The 17,325-nt window shown below is 44.5% G+C and overlaps 1 protein-coding gene across 1 annotated transcript in view; it reads right to left on the bottom strand.

Moving 5' to 3' along the window:
* LOC121005609 (zinc finger protein 271-like) overlaps positions 1 to 17,325 on the bottom strand; it is a 129,664-nt gene that overhangs the window by 51,935 nt on the left and 60,404 nt on the right. The window contains exons 7-9 of the mRNA XM_040438385.1: positions 15,903 to 16,000; positions 14,534 to 14,639; positions 5,949 to 7,486 (exon numbers count right to left, since the gene is read on the bottom strand). Of these exons, the coding sequence (XP_040294319.1) occupies positions 5,949 to 7,486; positions 14,534 to 14,639; positions 15,903 to 16,000 (1,742 nt within the window). The remainder of the gene's footprint in view (positions 1 to 5,948; positions 7,487 to 14,533; positions 14,640 to 15,902; positions 16,001 to 17,325) is intronic.

Below are 17,325 nucleotides of genomic sequence, written 5' to 3' on the forward strand. Positions count from 1 at the left end.
CATTCAGGCTGGTGGACACAGACAGCTTCAAACAGCTAATGTCGCTTGCTGTCCCACAGTATGTAGTTCCCAGCCGCCACTACTTCTCCAAGAGAGCCGTGCCTTCCCTGCACAACCAAGTATCCGATAAAATCAAGTGTGCACTGCGCAACGCCATCTGTGGCAAGGTCCACCTAACCACAGATACAGTGGGGGAAATAATTATTTGACCCCTCACTGATTTTGTAAGTTTGTCCAATGACAAAGAAATGAAAAGTCTCAGAACAGTATCATTTCAATGGTAGGTTTATTGTAACAGTGGCAGATAGCACATCAAAAGGAAAATCGAAAAAATAACTTTAAATAAAAGATAGCAACTGATTTGCATTTCATTGAGTGAAATAAGTATTTGAACCCCTACCAACCATTAAGAGTTTTGGCTCCCACAGAGTGGTTAGACACTTCTACTCAATTAGTCACCCTCATTAAGGACACCTGTCTTAACTAGTCACCTGTATAAAAGACACCTGTCCACAGAATCAATCAATCAAGCAGACTCCAAACTCTCCAACATGGGAAAGACCAAAGAGCTGTCCAAGGATGTCAGAGACAAAATTGTAGACCTGCACAAGGCTGGAATGGGCTACAAAACCATTAGCAAGAAGCTGGGAGAGAAGGTGACAACTGTTGGTGCGATTGTTCGAAAATGGAAGGAGCACAAAATGACCATCAATCGACCTCGCTCTGGGGCTCCACGCAAGATCTCACCTCGTGGGGTGTCAATGGTTCTGAGAAAGGTGAAAAAGCATCCTAGAACTACACGGGAGGAGTTAGTTAATGACCTCAAATTAGCAGGGACCACAGTCACCAAGAAAACCATTGGAAACACATTACACCGCAATGGATTAAAATCCTGCAGGGCTCGCAAGGTCCCCCTGCTCAGGAAGGCACATGTGCAGGCCCGTCTGAAGTTTGCCAATGAACACCTGAATGATTCAGAGAGTGACTGGGAGAAGGTGCTGTGGTCTGATGAGACCAAAATAGAGCTCTTTGGCATTAACTCAACTCGCTGTGTTTGGAGGAAGAAAAATGCTGCCTATGACCCCCAAAACACCGTCCCCACCGTCAAGCATGGGGGTGGAAACATTTTGCTTTGGGGGTGTTTTTCTGCTAAGGGCACAGGACAACTTATTCGCATAAACGGGAAAATGGACGGAGCCATGTATCGTGAAATCCTGAGCGACAACCTCCTTCCCTCTGCCAGGAAACTGAAAATGGGTCGTGGATGGGTGTTCCAGCACGACAATGACCCAAAACATACAGCAAAGGCAACAAAGGAGTGGCTCAAGAAGAAGCACATTAAGGTCATGGAGTGGCCTAGTCAGTCTCCGGACCTTAATCCAATCGAAAACCTATGGAGGGAGCTCAAGCTCAGAGTTGCACAGAGACAGCCTCGAAACCTTAGGGATTTAGAGATGATCTGCAAAGAGGAGTGGACCAACATTCCTCCTAAAATGTGCGCAAACTTGGTCATCAATTACAAGAAACGTTTGACCTCTGTGCTTGCAAACAAGGGTTTTTCCACCAAGTATTAAGTCTTTTTTTGTTAGAGGGTTCAAATACTTATTTCACTCAATGAAATGCAAATCAGTTGCTATCTTTTATTTAAAGTTATTTTTTCGATTTTCCTTTTGATGTGCTATCTGCCACTGTTACAATAAACCTACCATTGAAATGATACTGTTCTGAGACTTTTCATTTCTTTGTCATTGGACAAACTTACAAAATCAGTGAGGGGTCAAATAATTATTTCCCCCACTGTACGTGGACCAGTAAGCACGGCCAGGGACGCTATATCTCCCTAACTGCACACTGGGTAAATGTATTGGCGGCTGGGCCCCAGGCGAAGAGCTGTTTGGCGCACGTCCTTCCGCCGCCAAGGATTGCAGAGCAACATTCTTTGCCTCCTCCTCCTACTCGGCTTCCTCCTCCTCTTCTTCCACCTGCTCATCCAGTCAGCCACACACCTTCACCATCAACTTCAGCACAGCCCGGGGTAAACGTCAGCAGGCCATTCTGAAACTCATATGTTTGGGGGACAGGCCCCACACCGCACAGGAGTTGTGGCGGGGTATAGAACAACAGACCGACGAGTGGTTGCTGCCGGTGAGCCTCAAGCCCGGCCTGGTGGTGTGCGATAATGGGCGAAATCTCGTTGCAGCTCTGGGACTAGCCGGTTTGACGCACATCCCTTGCCTGGCGCATGTGCTGAATTTGGTGGTGCAGAAGTTCATTCACAACTACCCCATGTCAGAGCTGCTGCATAAAGTGCGGGCCGTCTGTGCGCGCTTCCGGCGTTCACATCCTGCCGCTGCTCGCCTGTCTGCGCTACAGCGTAACTTCGGCCTTCCCGCTCACCGCCTCATATGCGACGTGCCCACCAGGTGGAACTCCACTTTGCACATGCTGGACAGACTGTGCGAGCAGCAGCAGGCCATAGTGGAGTTTCAGCTGCAGCACGCACGGGTCAGTCGCACTGCGGAACAGCACCACTTCACCACCAATGACTGGGCCTCCATGCGAGACCTGTGTGCGCTGTTTCGAGTACTCCACCAACATGGCCAGTGGCGATGACGCCGTTATCAGCGTTACAATACCACTTCTATGTCTCCTTGAGAAAACACTTAGGGCGATGATGGAAGAGGAGGTGGCCCAGGAGGAGGAGGAGGAAGAGGGGTCATTTTTAGCACTTTCAGGCCAGTCTCTTAGAAGTGACTCAGAGGGAGTTTTTTTGCAACAGCAGAGGCCAGATACAAATGTGGCCAGACAGGGCCCACTACTGGAGGACAAGGATGAGGATGAAGCATGTTCACAGCGGGGTGGCACCCAACGCAGCTCGGGCCCATCACTGGTGCGTGGCTGGGGGGAAACGCAGGACGATGACGATACGCCTCCCACAGAGGACAGCTTGTCCTTACCTCTGGGCAGCCTGGCACACATAAGCGACTACATGCTGCAGTGCTTGCGCAACGACAGCAGAGTTGCCCACATTTTAATGTGTGCGGACTACTGGGTTGCCACCCTGCTGGATCCCCGGTACAAAGACAATGTGCCCACCTTACTTCCTGCACTGGAGCGTGATAGGAAGATGCGCGAGTACAAGCGCACGTTGGTAGACGCGCTACTGAGAGCATTCCCAAATGTCACAGGGGAACAAGTGGAAGCCCAAGGCGAAGGCAGAGGAGGAGCAAGAGGTCGCCAACGCAGCTGTGTCACGGCCAGCTCCTCTGAGGGCAGGGTTAGCATGGCAGAGATGTGGGAAAGTTTTGTCACCACGCCACAGCTAACTGCACCACCACCTGATACGGAACGTGTTAGCAGGAGGCAACATTTCACTAACATGGTGGAACAGTACCTGTGCACACCCCTCCACGTACTGACTGATGGTTCGGACCCATTCAACTTCTGGGTCTACAAATTGTCCACGTGGCCAGAGCTAGCCTTTTATGCCTTGGAGGTGCTGGCCTGCCCGGCAGCCAGCGTTTTGTCTGAACGTGTATTCAGCACGGCAGGGGGCGTCATTACAGACAAATGCAGCCGCCTGTCTACAGCCAATGTGGACAAGCTGACGTTCATAAAAATGAACCAGGCATGGATCCCACAGGACCTGTCCATCCCTTGTGCAGATTAGACATTTATAACTACCTCCCCTTAACCAGATATTATTGTACTCCAGGGCACTTCCTCATTCAATCCTTTTTTTTTTTTCATTTTACCATTATATTGCGGGGCAACCCAAAGTTGAATGAACCTCTCCTCTGTCTGGGTGCCGGGGCCTAAAAATATCTGACAGTGGCCTGTTCCAGTGTTGGGTGACATGAAGCCTGATTCTCTGCTATGACATGAAGCCTGAATCTCTGCTATGGGACCTCTCCTCTGTATGGGTGCCGGGGCCTAAAAATATCTGACAGTGGCCTGTTCCAGTGTTGGGTGACATGAAGCCTGATTCTCTGCTATGACATGAAGCCTGAATCTCTGCTATGGGACCTCTCTCCTCTGTCTGGGTGCCGGGGCCTAAAAATATCTGACAGTGGCTTGTTCCAGTGTTGGGTGACATGAAGCCTGATTCTCTGCTATGACATGAAGCCTGATTCTCTGATATGACATGAAGCCTGATTCTCTGCTATGGGACCTCTCTCCTCTGTCTGGGTGCCGGGGCCTAAAAATATCTGACAATGGCCTGTTCCAGTGGTGGGTGACATGAAGCCTGATTCTCTGCTATGACATGAAGCCTGATGCTCTGCTATGGGACATCTCTCCTCTGTCTGGGTGCCGGGGCCTAAATATCTGACAATGGCCTGTTCCAGTGGTGGGTGACGTGAAGCCTGATTCTCTGCTATGACATGAAGCCTGATTCTCTGCTATGGAACCTCTCTTCTCTGTCTGGGTGCCAGGGCCTAAATATCTGACAATGGCCTGTTCCAGTGGTGGGTGACGTGAAGCCTGATTCTTTGCTATGCCATGAAGCCTGATTCTCTGCTATGGGACCTCTCTCCTCTGTCTGGGTGCCGGGGCCTAAATATCTGACAATGGCCTGTTCCAGTGGTGGGTGATGTGAAGCCTGATTCTCTGCTATGACATGAAGCCTGATTCTCTGCTATGACATGAAGCCTGATTCTCTGCTATGGGACCTCTCTCCTCTGTCTGGGTGCCGGGGCCTAAATATCTGACAATGGCCTGTTCCAGTGGTGCGTGACGTGAAGCCTGATTCTCTGCTATGACATGAAGCCTGATTCTCTGCCATGAGACCTCTCTCCAATTGATATTGGTTAATTTTAATTTATTTTATTTTTAATTCATTTCCCTATCCACATTTGTTTGCAGGGGATTTACCTACATTTTGCTGCCTTTTGCAGCCCTCTAGCCCTTTCCTGGGTTATTTTACAGCCTTTTTAGTGCCGAAAAGTTCGGGTCCCCATTGACTTCAATGGGGTTCGGGGCGAAGTTCGGGTCGAGTTCGGATCCCGAACCCGAACATTTCCGGGAAGTTCGGCCGAACTTCTCAAACCCGAACATCCAGGTGTTCGCTCAACTCTAGTTATGGACACTGGATACGAGTAAAAGCATCACTGGGTATCACAAATGAGTTTTTGTGCTAAAACACAAACTGTGATCAAAATTTGCACGGTTCAAGACTGGTTAAGGAGTTAGAGATGAACAAGGTGGTGTTTTGGTAAACAAAAATACCAGTGACAAAGCATGGTGAGAAAGTGCAAAAATGAGGTAGGGTGTGTCAAAAAACAGTAACCCTGTTTAATGCTACCATTAAAAAAGGCAGATGTCAGTATCAGTACTGCAAGGATTATTTTATTTTATGGGTTCACATACAAAAGATGCCTGATGAGGTAGTTATAATCTGTATCTTGGAGCTTAATCCCATTCTGGAAATCGCAAGTCAGGCCATGGAGGAAACGGCAGTGTGCTTTATGTTAGCAGTGGAGTAGTATGTTTGGAGCTGTGCTCTGTGGTGGGCCTCGGTAGGGATAGTATGTTTCCTGGGTCTTGATGACTGCCTAGAAGGAATGGCAAGAAAAAAGACAAGGAACCAGTGTGTCACCCCTGAGACTAAGGGGTTACAAATGAATGTAGCATGTAATCTGGAGCTGTACAGGGAACCAGGTTCCCTTTAATTAATTGGTTTTGGGTTATTACCATCTCAGCCTTTTATGTGTAAGTGCCAGCTGATGGTGAGCGGTGTTACAAAAATGCTCAAGAGGGTTGTTCTCCATTTCCACCAGTGTGCTATGCTGTCTCTCTCCCTCCAGGGTCACTGGAAAAAGTGTAGCTCCCATTCACTTCTATGGGAGTTAGATAAACAACAGACATAAGCCGCTTCTCCGCAACTCCTGCCATCATTGGCCAGTGCTTACTAAGGATATTCCGATCTATGGAGTTTCTCTGGAGGGTTACATCTGAGGTAAAACATTTACTACAGTCTGAACATTAAAATGGCTTCGCTTCTTATGCTGAGCAAGAGCGGCTTTATGGCTGTAGCATTTCCCACATTCTGAACATGCAAATGGCTTCTCCCCTGTATGGATTAATTGATGATTAACTAGGACCGATTTCTGTCTAAAATACTTCCCACATTCAGAACATGAAAATGGCTTCTCCCCTGTGTGAGTTCTGTGATGTTTAACCAGATCGGACTTCTGGCTAAAACATTTGCCACATTCTGGACATGAAAACGGCTTCTCCCCTGTGTGACTTCTCAGGTGTTCCATGAGACTTGATTTTCTTGTGAAGCATTTCCCACACTCAGAACATAAAAATGGCTTTTCTCCTGTGTGAGTTCTCTGATGTTTAGCAAGATCGGACTTCTGGCTAAAAAATTTCCCACATTCTGAACATGAAAATGGTTCCTCCCCTGTGTGGATTATGCTATGTTCAAGTAGATGAGATTTCTTAGCAAAACATTTTCCACACTCAGAACATGAAAATGGCTTCCCCACTCCATGTATTACCTGATGTTTAACAGCGGCGGACTTATGGCTAAAACATTTCCCACAAACTGGACATGAAAATGGCTTCTCTCCTGTGTGAGTTCTTTGATGTTCAATAAGACATGATTTCCTCGCAAAACATTTCCCACATTCAGAACACGAAAATGGTTTCTCCCCTGTGTGACATTTCTGATGTTTAACAACATCCGATTTCTGGATGAAACATTTTCCACATTCTGGACATGAAAATGGCTTTACCCCTGTGTGAGTTTTCTGATGTTCAACAAGATTTGATTTTGTAGTGAAACATTTTCCACATTCTGAACATGGAAAAGGTTTCATCCCTGTATGAGTGATCTGATGTTTAAAAAGATCTTGCTTTCGGGTAAAACATCTCCCACATTCCACACATGAAAATGGCTTTACCCCAGAGTGAATTTTCTGATGTGTGACAAGAACAGATTTCTGCATAAAACATTTACCACATTCAGAACATGAAAATGGTTTCTCTCCTGTGTGAGTTCTTTGATGTACAATGAGATCTGATTTCTGTTGAAAACCTTTCTCACATTCTAGACATGAAAATGGCTCCTCCCCACGGTGCCTTCTTTGATGTTTAAAAAGAACTGATTTCTGGCGAAAACTTTTCCCACATTCTGAACATGAAAATGGTCTCTCATCTCTGTGAATTCTTTCATGCACTGAAAGATTAGATTTCTTGGTAAAACATTTCCCACATTCAGAACATGGAAATATTTTACCCTCTGAATCTCCAATACTGTGATTAACAATTTTATCAATCATTGATTGATCAGATGATGAAGATGGTTCCAAGTGATTAGTGGGATCAGTAAATAGATCTCTGCTGTGAAGACCCGAAGGTATATTTGTGGTAAGGATTGTTGGGGAATGTTCTCCATCACTGTCTTCTGTGATATTGTTATATCTTACTTCATAATCAGTAGATAAAACAAGATTTCCCACCAACTTTTTGGTACAGTCATCTGTTGGATATAAAAACAAATTTTATTTCACATTTTGCAAAATCCAATAGATAAAAAACATTTTCCTAACACTCTGAAAGCCACTGGTAAAAGTGTCACTTTGCACTGTGGACTGGTAATGAACTGACCTCATAATGTCCCAAAACAGGTACATACATAACCTGAACCACAGCTTCTCTATCTACATTCATTGTTATAATGATATAACTTGCATCTAAGTCCCACTCAAAGCAAGGATTTCAGCTGTGGATTTCCATTTTGATCTAGCCATGCTCGGTGTCCACACAATCCCCCTCCTGTCCTCTCTGCAATGATCTCCTGAAACTCACCTCAGCTCCACAGTCTCTGTCATAACCAACAATGAGCTTGTCTAAAGCATGCATGCCACATTTTAAGTAAAGTTTACAGCTTCTAAATTAATACAAGAAATTACACAGCAAACTTCTGAAAGTTGACACCTGGGACCCCTGCTGATCAGCTGTTTTGAGAAGGCATCAGCGTTCCTGTGAGCACTGCTGCCTTCTCACAGCTTACGAAGCACAGCACCTTACATTGTATAGCGGCTGTGTTTGGTATTACGCTCAGCCCTATTCACGTGAATGAGGAAAATCTGCTCCTAGGCCACGTGACCAATGAAGGTGTCGTCACTGACCTAGGAAAAGCTGAGAGAAGGCCTTGGTGCTCACAGGAGTGCTGCTGCTTTCTCAAACAGCTGATTGCTGGGGTTCCCAGGTGTTGGACCCTCACCAATCAGATACTGATGACCTATCCAGAGGATATGTAATAACACAATAGTGGATAGCTCACCACCTCTCCAAACAGGAACTGGTGCTCTAGCCTAAAAACTGATCACCCAATCAGTAAAGAGGAATAGTGAAATAAAGGAATAGAAGGCTGGCACTCAAATATGTGGTTCAATCGAAGGATGGCTATTTATTAAGATACTAAGTTAAAATCAGCATATCATTCACAAAACAACATAATAAAATACAATCACTTGTGATGGAAATAAGATGCAATAAAATAAAATACAGTGCAAATAAGATGCAGATGACCGCAGAGTAAATGCAGACTACCAATAACCGTCTTTACCACTTAGGGAAACGTTAGAAATGTCTCTTGAATGACTTAAGATAAATATCTCTCAGTTAAATCTACAAAGAACTGTAGGAAAAAAATCACTTAATATCATATGGCTGTGTCCTCCTTAGAATATATTCCCTATTTGGGGATATTCAATAGACCAGAGTCGGCACTTTAGTCGTATGTTGGTTCCAAGAGGGGAGTATGTAACTCCGATGGATGTTGACACAGAACGATATAACTATAAAGCTGCAGGTGGAGAGTAAGGTGGTAGGGTATGGCCGTTTTTCTTACCCTTCTCAGTCGAGGCAGGTAGATGGAAAATTTCTTTCTCTGACCGCCACTTACCACACTGTGCAGCCGTCCCCTCTCGCTGTTTGGCGTCCTCGTTCGAGACTTCCGTACCACGTGGTGGTTGTCTCACGTCATCTGCATCTTATTTGCACTGTATTTTATTTTATTGCATCTTATTTCCATCACAAGTGATTGTATTTTATTATGTTGTTTTGTGAATGATATGCTGATTTTAACTTAGTATCTTAATAAATAGCCATCCTTCGATTGAACCACATATTTGAGTGCCAGCCTTCTATTCCTTTATTTCACTATCCAGAGGATAGGTCATCAGTATAATAATCTCAGAAAACTCCTTTAAAAGGGCATCTGTCAGCAGATTTGTACCTATGAAACTGGCTTATCTGTTACATGTGCCCCTTGCAGCTGAGGGCATCTGTGTTGGTCCCATGTACATATGTGCCCGCATTGCTGAGAAAAATTAAGATAATAATATATGAAAATGAGCCTCTAGGAGCAATGGGGGCGTTGACTTTACTCCTGGAGGGTCCACTCTCTGCAACTGCAGTGCCATCTGCACTTTAAATGACAGGGCAAGGCAGTGAAAACATCACCATCCCTGACCCTGTCAATGAAAGTGGATAGGGCACAGCAGTTGCAGAGGGGTCAGAAGCCCTAGGTGTAATGGCAATGCCCCCGTTACTCCTAGAGACTGATTTGCATATATTAAAACTTACTTTTTATCAGAAATGCAGGCATATATGAACATGGGACCAACACAGATGCCTTCATCTAACAAGCGCACAGGTTGTTACCAATCATTTGTATGTCAGCCCTTGGCTATGTGTCTTAATATTCTACTGTAATATTCTGGCTGAAGCAATTTGTATGACAAAACTTGCAAAACAATTCCACACGCACTGTCTAGTCATCTGTTTTATAGATGACTAGACATTAAGACCATTACAATAACGGGCGCTAGAACAGTAGTGCATAAACATTAGTAGGAACAGTCTATATTACATGGCAAGGGAACTTGACCACACTGACTGGTGGCTGTGGCTGGTGGCCGAGACTGGCGGCCGTGGCTGAGACTGCTGGGACTGACTGGTGGCTGTGGCTAAGACTGGTGGCTGTGATTGCTGGCTGCGGATGGTGTCTGAAACTGCTGGCACTGACTGGTGGCGGTGGCTGAGACTGCTGGCATTAACTGGTGGCTGTGGCTGAGACTTCTGGCACTGACTGCTGGCTGCAGCTTGTGGCTGAGACTGCTGGCACTAACTGGTTGCTGTGGCTGGTGGCACTGACTGATGGTTAAGATGGCTGGTACTGACTGGTGGCTGACCCTGTGACTGGTGGTTGTGGCTGTATGACTGGCACTGACTGCTGGTGCCGAGACTGCTGGTAGCGACTGGTAGGTCAGACTGCTGAAAGGGGCTCTTCTCTATATGGCTGATAGTGCTCTGACTGACGAACATAAATGGTGGCTGGGACTGACGAACAGAAATAGTGGCGCTCCAACCTGCTTGCCGACGCGCAGGTGTGGGCGGTGCAGGCGGCATGTGGAGCTCCGTGTCCTGATTGGTCGGCATGCTGGTGTGTGCGGTGCGGGCAGGGGGGGGGGGCGTGTTATTATTAAGGTTATTCCTGCAGTATAGAAATCTTTTGCTAGAGGTAGTTGTGCATTGTGTGTGTGTGTATATATATATATATTATATATATATATATATATACATATACACACACACTGCTCAAAAAAATAAAGGGAACACTTAAACAACACAATGTAACTCCAAGTCAATCACACTTCTGTGAAATCAAACTGTCCACTTAGGAAGCAACACTAAGTGACAATCAATTTTACATGCTGTTGTGCAAATGGGATAGACAACAGGTGGAAATTATAGGCAATTAGCAAGACACCCCCAATAAAGGTGTGGTTCTGAAAGTGGTAACCACAGACCACTTCTCAGTTCCTATGCTTCCTAGCTGATGTTTTGGTCACTTTTGAATGCTGGCGGTGCTCTCACTCTAGTGGTAGCATGAGACGGAGTCTACAACCCACACAAGTGGCTCAGGTAGTGCAGCTTATCTAGGATGGCAAGAAGGTTTGCTGTGTCTGTCAGCGTAGTGTCCAGAGCATGGAGGCGCTACCAGGAGACAGGCCAGTACATCAGGAGACGTGGAGGAGGCCGTAGGAGGGCAACAACCCAGCAGCAGGACCGCTACCTCCGCCTTTGTGCAAGGAGGAACAGGAGGAGCACTGCCAGAGCCCTGCAAAATGACCTCCAGCAGGTAACAAATGTGCATGTGTCTGCTCAAATGGTCAGAAACAGACTCCATGAGGGTGATATGAGGGCCCGACGTCCACAGGTGGGGGTACTACTTACAGCCCAACACCGTGCAGGACGTTTGGCATTTGCCAGAGAACACCAAGATTGTCAAATTCGCCACTGGCGCCCTGTGCTCTTCACAGATGAAAGCAGGTTCACACTGAGCACATGTGACAGATGTGACAGAGTCTGGAGATGCCGTGTAGAACGTTCTGCTGCCTGCAACATCCTCCAGCATGACCGGTTTGGCATTGGGTCAGTAATGGTGTGGGGTGGTATTTCTTTGGAGGGCCGCACAGCCCTCCATGTGCTCGCCAGAGGTAGCCTGACTGCCATTAGGTACCGAGATGAGATCCTCAGACCCCTTGTGAGACCATATGCTGGTGCGGTTGGCCCTGGGTTCCTCGTAATGCAAGACAATGCTAGACCTCATGTGGCTGAAGTGTGTCAGCAGTTCCTGCAAGACAAAGGAATTGATGCTATGGACTGGCCCGCCCGTTCCCCAGACCTGAATCCAATTGAGCACATCTGGGACATAATGTCTCGCTCTATCCACCAACGTCACGTTGCGCCACAGACTGTCCAGGAGTTGGCAGATGCTTTAGTCCAGGTCTGGGAGGAGATCCCTCAGGAGACCGTCCGCCACCTCATCAGGAGCATGCACAGGCATTGTAGGGAGGTCATACAGGCACATGGAGGCTACACACACTACTGAGCCTCATTTTGACTTGTTTTAAGGACATTACATCAAAGTTGGATCAGCCTGTAGTGTGTTTTTCCACTTTAATTTTGAGTGCGACTCCAAATCCAGACCTCCATGGGTTAAAAAATTTGATTTCCATTTTTTAATTTTTGTGTGATTTTGTTGTCAGCACATTCAACTATGTAAAGAACAAAGTATTTCAGAAAAATATTTAATTAATTCAGATCTAGGATGTGTTATTTTTGTGTTCCCTTTATTTTTTTGAGCAGTGTATATATATATAATTACTCTTTTTATGAGGCAAGGTAACCAAAAAATGGCTGTTCTGGCGCAGTTTTTATTATTTGTTTTTTTACAATGTTCACCTGACAGAGTAAATAATGTAATATTTTTATAGAGCAGGTCGTAACGACGTGGCGATACCTAATAAGTCTATTTTTGTAATTTTATTTTGGATATACACAATAAAAAAAAATTGAAAAAAATCATGTTTTTGTGTTTTCATTTACTGAAAGACTTTTTTTTGGGTGATTGTCTTAGGTAGGTTTCATTTTTTGCTGGAAGAAATGATGGTTTGATTGGTATCATTTTGGGGCACATATGAATTTTTGATCGCTTGGTATTAAATTTTGGGGTAAAAATTGCTTTTTTTAACAAATATTTTATTTAATTTTTTACGGCGTTCACCAGACGGGTTGGATCACATTCTATTTTTATAGAGCAGGTTGTTACGGACACAGCGATGCCTAATATGTGCATTTTTTTTATTTTACACAATAAAAGCATTTTTTGAAAACAAAATCAAGTTTTTGTGTTTCCATTTTCTGAAAGCCATTATTTTATTTTTTTGGGCCGATTGTCTTAGGTAGGGTCTCATTTTTTGCGGGATGAGATGGTGGTTTGATTGGTACCATTATGGGGCACATATCACTTTTTGATTGCTTGGTATTACACTTTTTGTGATGTAAGGTGATAATATGTTGGCACATATTAAATTTTTTTATGGTGTTCACCAGATGGGTTGAATCACATGCTATTTTTATAGAGCAGGTCATTACGGACATGACAATACCTAATATGTGCATTTTTTTAACTTTATTTTATTCAATAAAAGCATGTTTGAAAAAAAAAATTGTGTCTCCATTTTCTGAAAGCAGTATTTTTTTATTTTTTGGACGATTGGCTTATGTAGGGGCTAATTTTTTGTGGGATGAGGTCACGGTTTGATTGATGCTAATTTTGGATACATATGACTTTTTTGATCACTTTGTATACCATTTTTTGGGAAGTGCGGTGGGCAAAATTGCAATTCCATCATAGTTTTTCTTTTTTTTTTTTATGGTGTTCACCATGCGGTAAAAGTAATATGATCCTTTTATAGATCAGGTCCTTACGGACGCGGCGATACCAAACATGTTTAGTGTTTTTTATTTTTTACATTTTTAACCAATTATGTGCGTTTAATATCCCATATTATTTAATATCTTTATCAGCGAAATTGCAGAAGGCCTTGATGGTAAAGTGTGTCTTTTTGCTGATGACACAAAGATTTGTAACAGGGTTGATGTTCCTGGAGGGATACACCAAATGGAAAAGGATTTAGGAAAACTAGAGGAATGGTCAAAAATATGGCAACTAAAATTTAATGTTGATAAGTGCAAGATAATGCACCTGGGGCGTAAAAACCCAAGAGCAGAAGATAAAATCAGTGATACAGTCCTAACCTCAGTATCTGAGGAAAGGGATTTAGGGGTCATTATTTCAGAAGACTTAAAGGTAGGCAGACAATGTCATAGAGCAGCAGGAGATGCTAGCAGAATGCTTGGGTGTATAGGGAGAGGCATTAACAGTAGAAAGAGGAAGGTGCTCATGCTGCTCTACAGAGCACTAGTGAGACCTCATTTGGAGTATTGTGCGCAGTACTGGAGACCATATCTCCAGAAGGGTATTGATACTTTGTTCAGAGAAGAGCTGTGATGTCAGCGCAGGTCCTGCTGAATGAAGATAGAAGGTCCTTCTATCTTCATTCAGCAGGATCTGCACTAACGTCACCGTGCTCATCACGTGGTGAGCGCGATAACGTCAGCGCAGGTCCTTTTGCAGGTCCTGCAAGAAGAAGAAAGAAGACTATAACAACTGCGCGATCAAGTGGATGAAGTAATTTTTTAATTATTTTTTTTAACCCTTAATGGACATTTTACTAAGCATTCTGTATTAAAGAATTCTATTATTTTCCATTATAACCATGTTATAATGGAAAATAATATAGTAAATGGACATTAATGGGGTCCCGGGGCTCATTTCATCATCTCCTTAGCAACCATCCGTGAAAACAGATTTTCACGCAGCCCCATTCACTTCTATGGGGCATGCGTTGCGTGAAAAACGCAGAATAAAGAACATGCTGCGATTTTTACGCAACGCACAAGTGATGCATGAAAAACATTGCTCATGCACACAGCCCCACTGAAATGAATGGGTCAGAATTCAGTGCGGGTGCAATGCACATTGCACCCACGCGGAAAACTCGCCCGTGTGAAAGGCGCCTAACAAGAAATGTGATGGTAGACAGTACTGTGGAGACAGAATACGGCCCATGTGACTCTTTTTCATCATTTAATGATGATCACTCACCACTGCAGATATCTGTACAAGTTTCCTCCCCCTCAGACTTGGTTACACTTGCACACGACTCTTCTTCTGTTATAACCTCCTGTTTGATATCAGACACTTGTTTAACCTATTTTGTCAAATATAAAACAACAATTATAAAAACAGAAGATTAGGAACAAACCAAAAACACTCATAACCAACTAAAGGTCTACATGCCAACACCAGAATATATTTATATAGCGAAGGCACAAAACTCTAGTACATCCTACACATAAAAATATTACACAGTCGAGTCACATTATTATGACTACCAGATAATATCCAGGGTAACAGTTGTGTGCAGCACAGAAAGCAGCTAGATGGGCTGGGAGTGTGGTAGTCCCACAGATGGTCAATTGGATTCAAGTCTGGGGAATTAGGGGGCCAGGGAGGTACTTGGAGTTCTTAGTCATGCTCTTCCAACCAATATTGGACATTTCTAGGTATGTGACATATTGCATTGTCTTGCTGGAAGATCCCATCCTCCACAAGGAAGACAATCAGCATGCATGGGTGTATGTGGATGGATTCATGCCAAAATCAGTTCATAGTGCCTTCTACATGGATGAGTGGGCTCAGAGAATGCTACAAATCCAAATCATTCCCCAGACCATAGTGCTGCCACCACCAACTTGTGTTCTTCCAGCATTGGTTGCAGGGTGTTTGCTCTCTGATGTCTCTCGTCCAACACGCCACCATCCATCTGTTCAATGAAGCAGAAAGTGTGACTCATCAGAGAAGGAATCACTCTGCCAATCAGCGGAGGTCCAATTCCGATACTGCCACAAAAATGTAAGCCTGTTCTGCTGATGCAGCTTAGGTAGCAGATGTACAATGACCATCCGTCTGCCCCGGAGCCCCATATGCGGTACTAGGTAGGGTTCTCTGAACTGTTGTTTTAGACACAAATCTGGTAGCCCCTTGGTTCATTTTGGCGGTGAGCTGCTCCACTGTACCGTGTCGGTCCGTCCTCATGCATCTTCAGCTGGCATTCACTTCTCACATCAATGGCTCCTGGTACTCTGCAGTCTCTATGGCGCTTATTTGCAGTGATGCCATTCGTCCACTCAATACACGAGAACAGTTCACAAAATGCGTAGCTACTAGCTTCAGACATACTGCCAACCTTGGCCCGAAAGCAACAAGGGATATGTGTGCAGACAGCCTATCGCACACCTTAGATATGCACCAAGCCATCTCACCACACGCGACTTCCTTCATGAGCTACAACCAGCCGACGTCAAAGTAGAAAGTGGTCATAATAATGTGACTCTACTATGCATACACATATATTTATCCTAAGCAAAGAGCAATGTCACATACAGCATTTGATGGTCTCAGCTCCAGCTACCTGATAATCATGACAGACGTTCTGATTTTCCTCTAGATAATACTGGGAATACAATGGGCTGGGTAAATCCTCTGGTATATTCCTTGTACTACATTCATCTGAAAAGACACACATACATGGATGGACTGAATACATTATATATGTAACTGCCAAGTATTCTACACATCTTGGTGATTTTGCTTTATATAGATGAGGTAAGGCCTCTTTCACATGGGCGTCATGTTTTAGGGTCGGATAAGATGCGGGTACGTTGCGGGAAAATGCGCAATTTTTCAGCGCGAGTGCAAAACCTTGTAATGCGTTTTGCACGCGCGTGAGAAAACTCGGCATGTTTGGTACCCAAATCCGAACCCGGACTTCTTCACAGAAGTTCGGGTTTGGGTTTGTGTAGATTTTATTATTTTCCCTTATAACATGGTTATAAGGGAAAATAATAGCATTCTTAATACAGAATGCATAGTACAATAGGGCTGGAGGGGTTAAAAAAAAATTAAAAATAATTTAACTCATCTTAATCCACTTGTTCGCGCAGCCGGCATCTCTTCTGTCTTCTTCTTTGAGGAATAAGACCTTTGATGACATCACTGCGCTCATCACATGGTCCATCACATGATCCATTACCATGGTGATGGATCATGTGACGGACCGTGTGATGAGTGCAGTGACGTCACCACAGGTCCTTTTCCTGTGCACACCAAAGATGAAGACAGAAGAGAAGCCGGGCTGCACGAACAAGTGGATTAAGGTGAGTTAAATTATTATTTCTTATTTTTTTTTAACCCCTCCAGCCCTATTGTAATTTTTAAGAATTTTTAAGAATGCTAATATTTTCCCTTATAACCATGTTATAAGGGAAAATAATAATGACCGGGTCCCCATCCCGATCGTCTCCTAGCAACCGTGCGTGAAAATCGCACCGCATCCGCACTTGCTTGCGATTTTCACGCACCCCTATTCACTTTTATGGGGCCTGCATTGCATGAAAAACGCACAATATAGAGCATGCTGTGATTTTCACGCAACGCACAAGTGATGCGTGAAAATCACCACTCATGTGCACAGCCCCATAGAAATAAATGGGTCCGGGATCAGTGCGGGTGCAATGCGTTCACCTCACGCATTGCACCCGTGCGGAAATCTCGCCCGTGTGAAAGGGGCCTAATAGGGACAATACAAATCTCTGTGACAAACAGCCCTCGAGATGGCTGTAGTAAACATTTACTGTACACTCATTGGACTGTGTCACATTGTGCAGGGACAAACTCCCAACTGGCAATTTATTCATAAACTTCTAGTGGGAATAATAGAGGGATAGCTAAACACATGGTCATTGAATGTGGCTAATCTGCAGTCGGATTTGTGGCATGAATGGAAACAGAAGCACAGATGAAGCTGCAAAGGCAGATGAAGAAGCAAAAGTAAA

The sequence above is a fragment of the Bufo bufo genome, chromosome 6 (genome assembly GCF_905171765.1).
Source record: "Bufo bufo chromosome 6, aBufBuf1.1, whole genome shotgun sequence".
Lineage (NCBI taxonomy): Eukaryota > Metazoa > Chordata > Amphibia > Anura > Bufonidae > Bufo > Bufo bufo.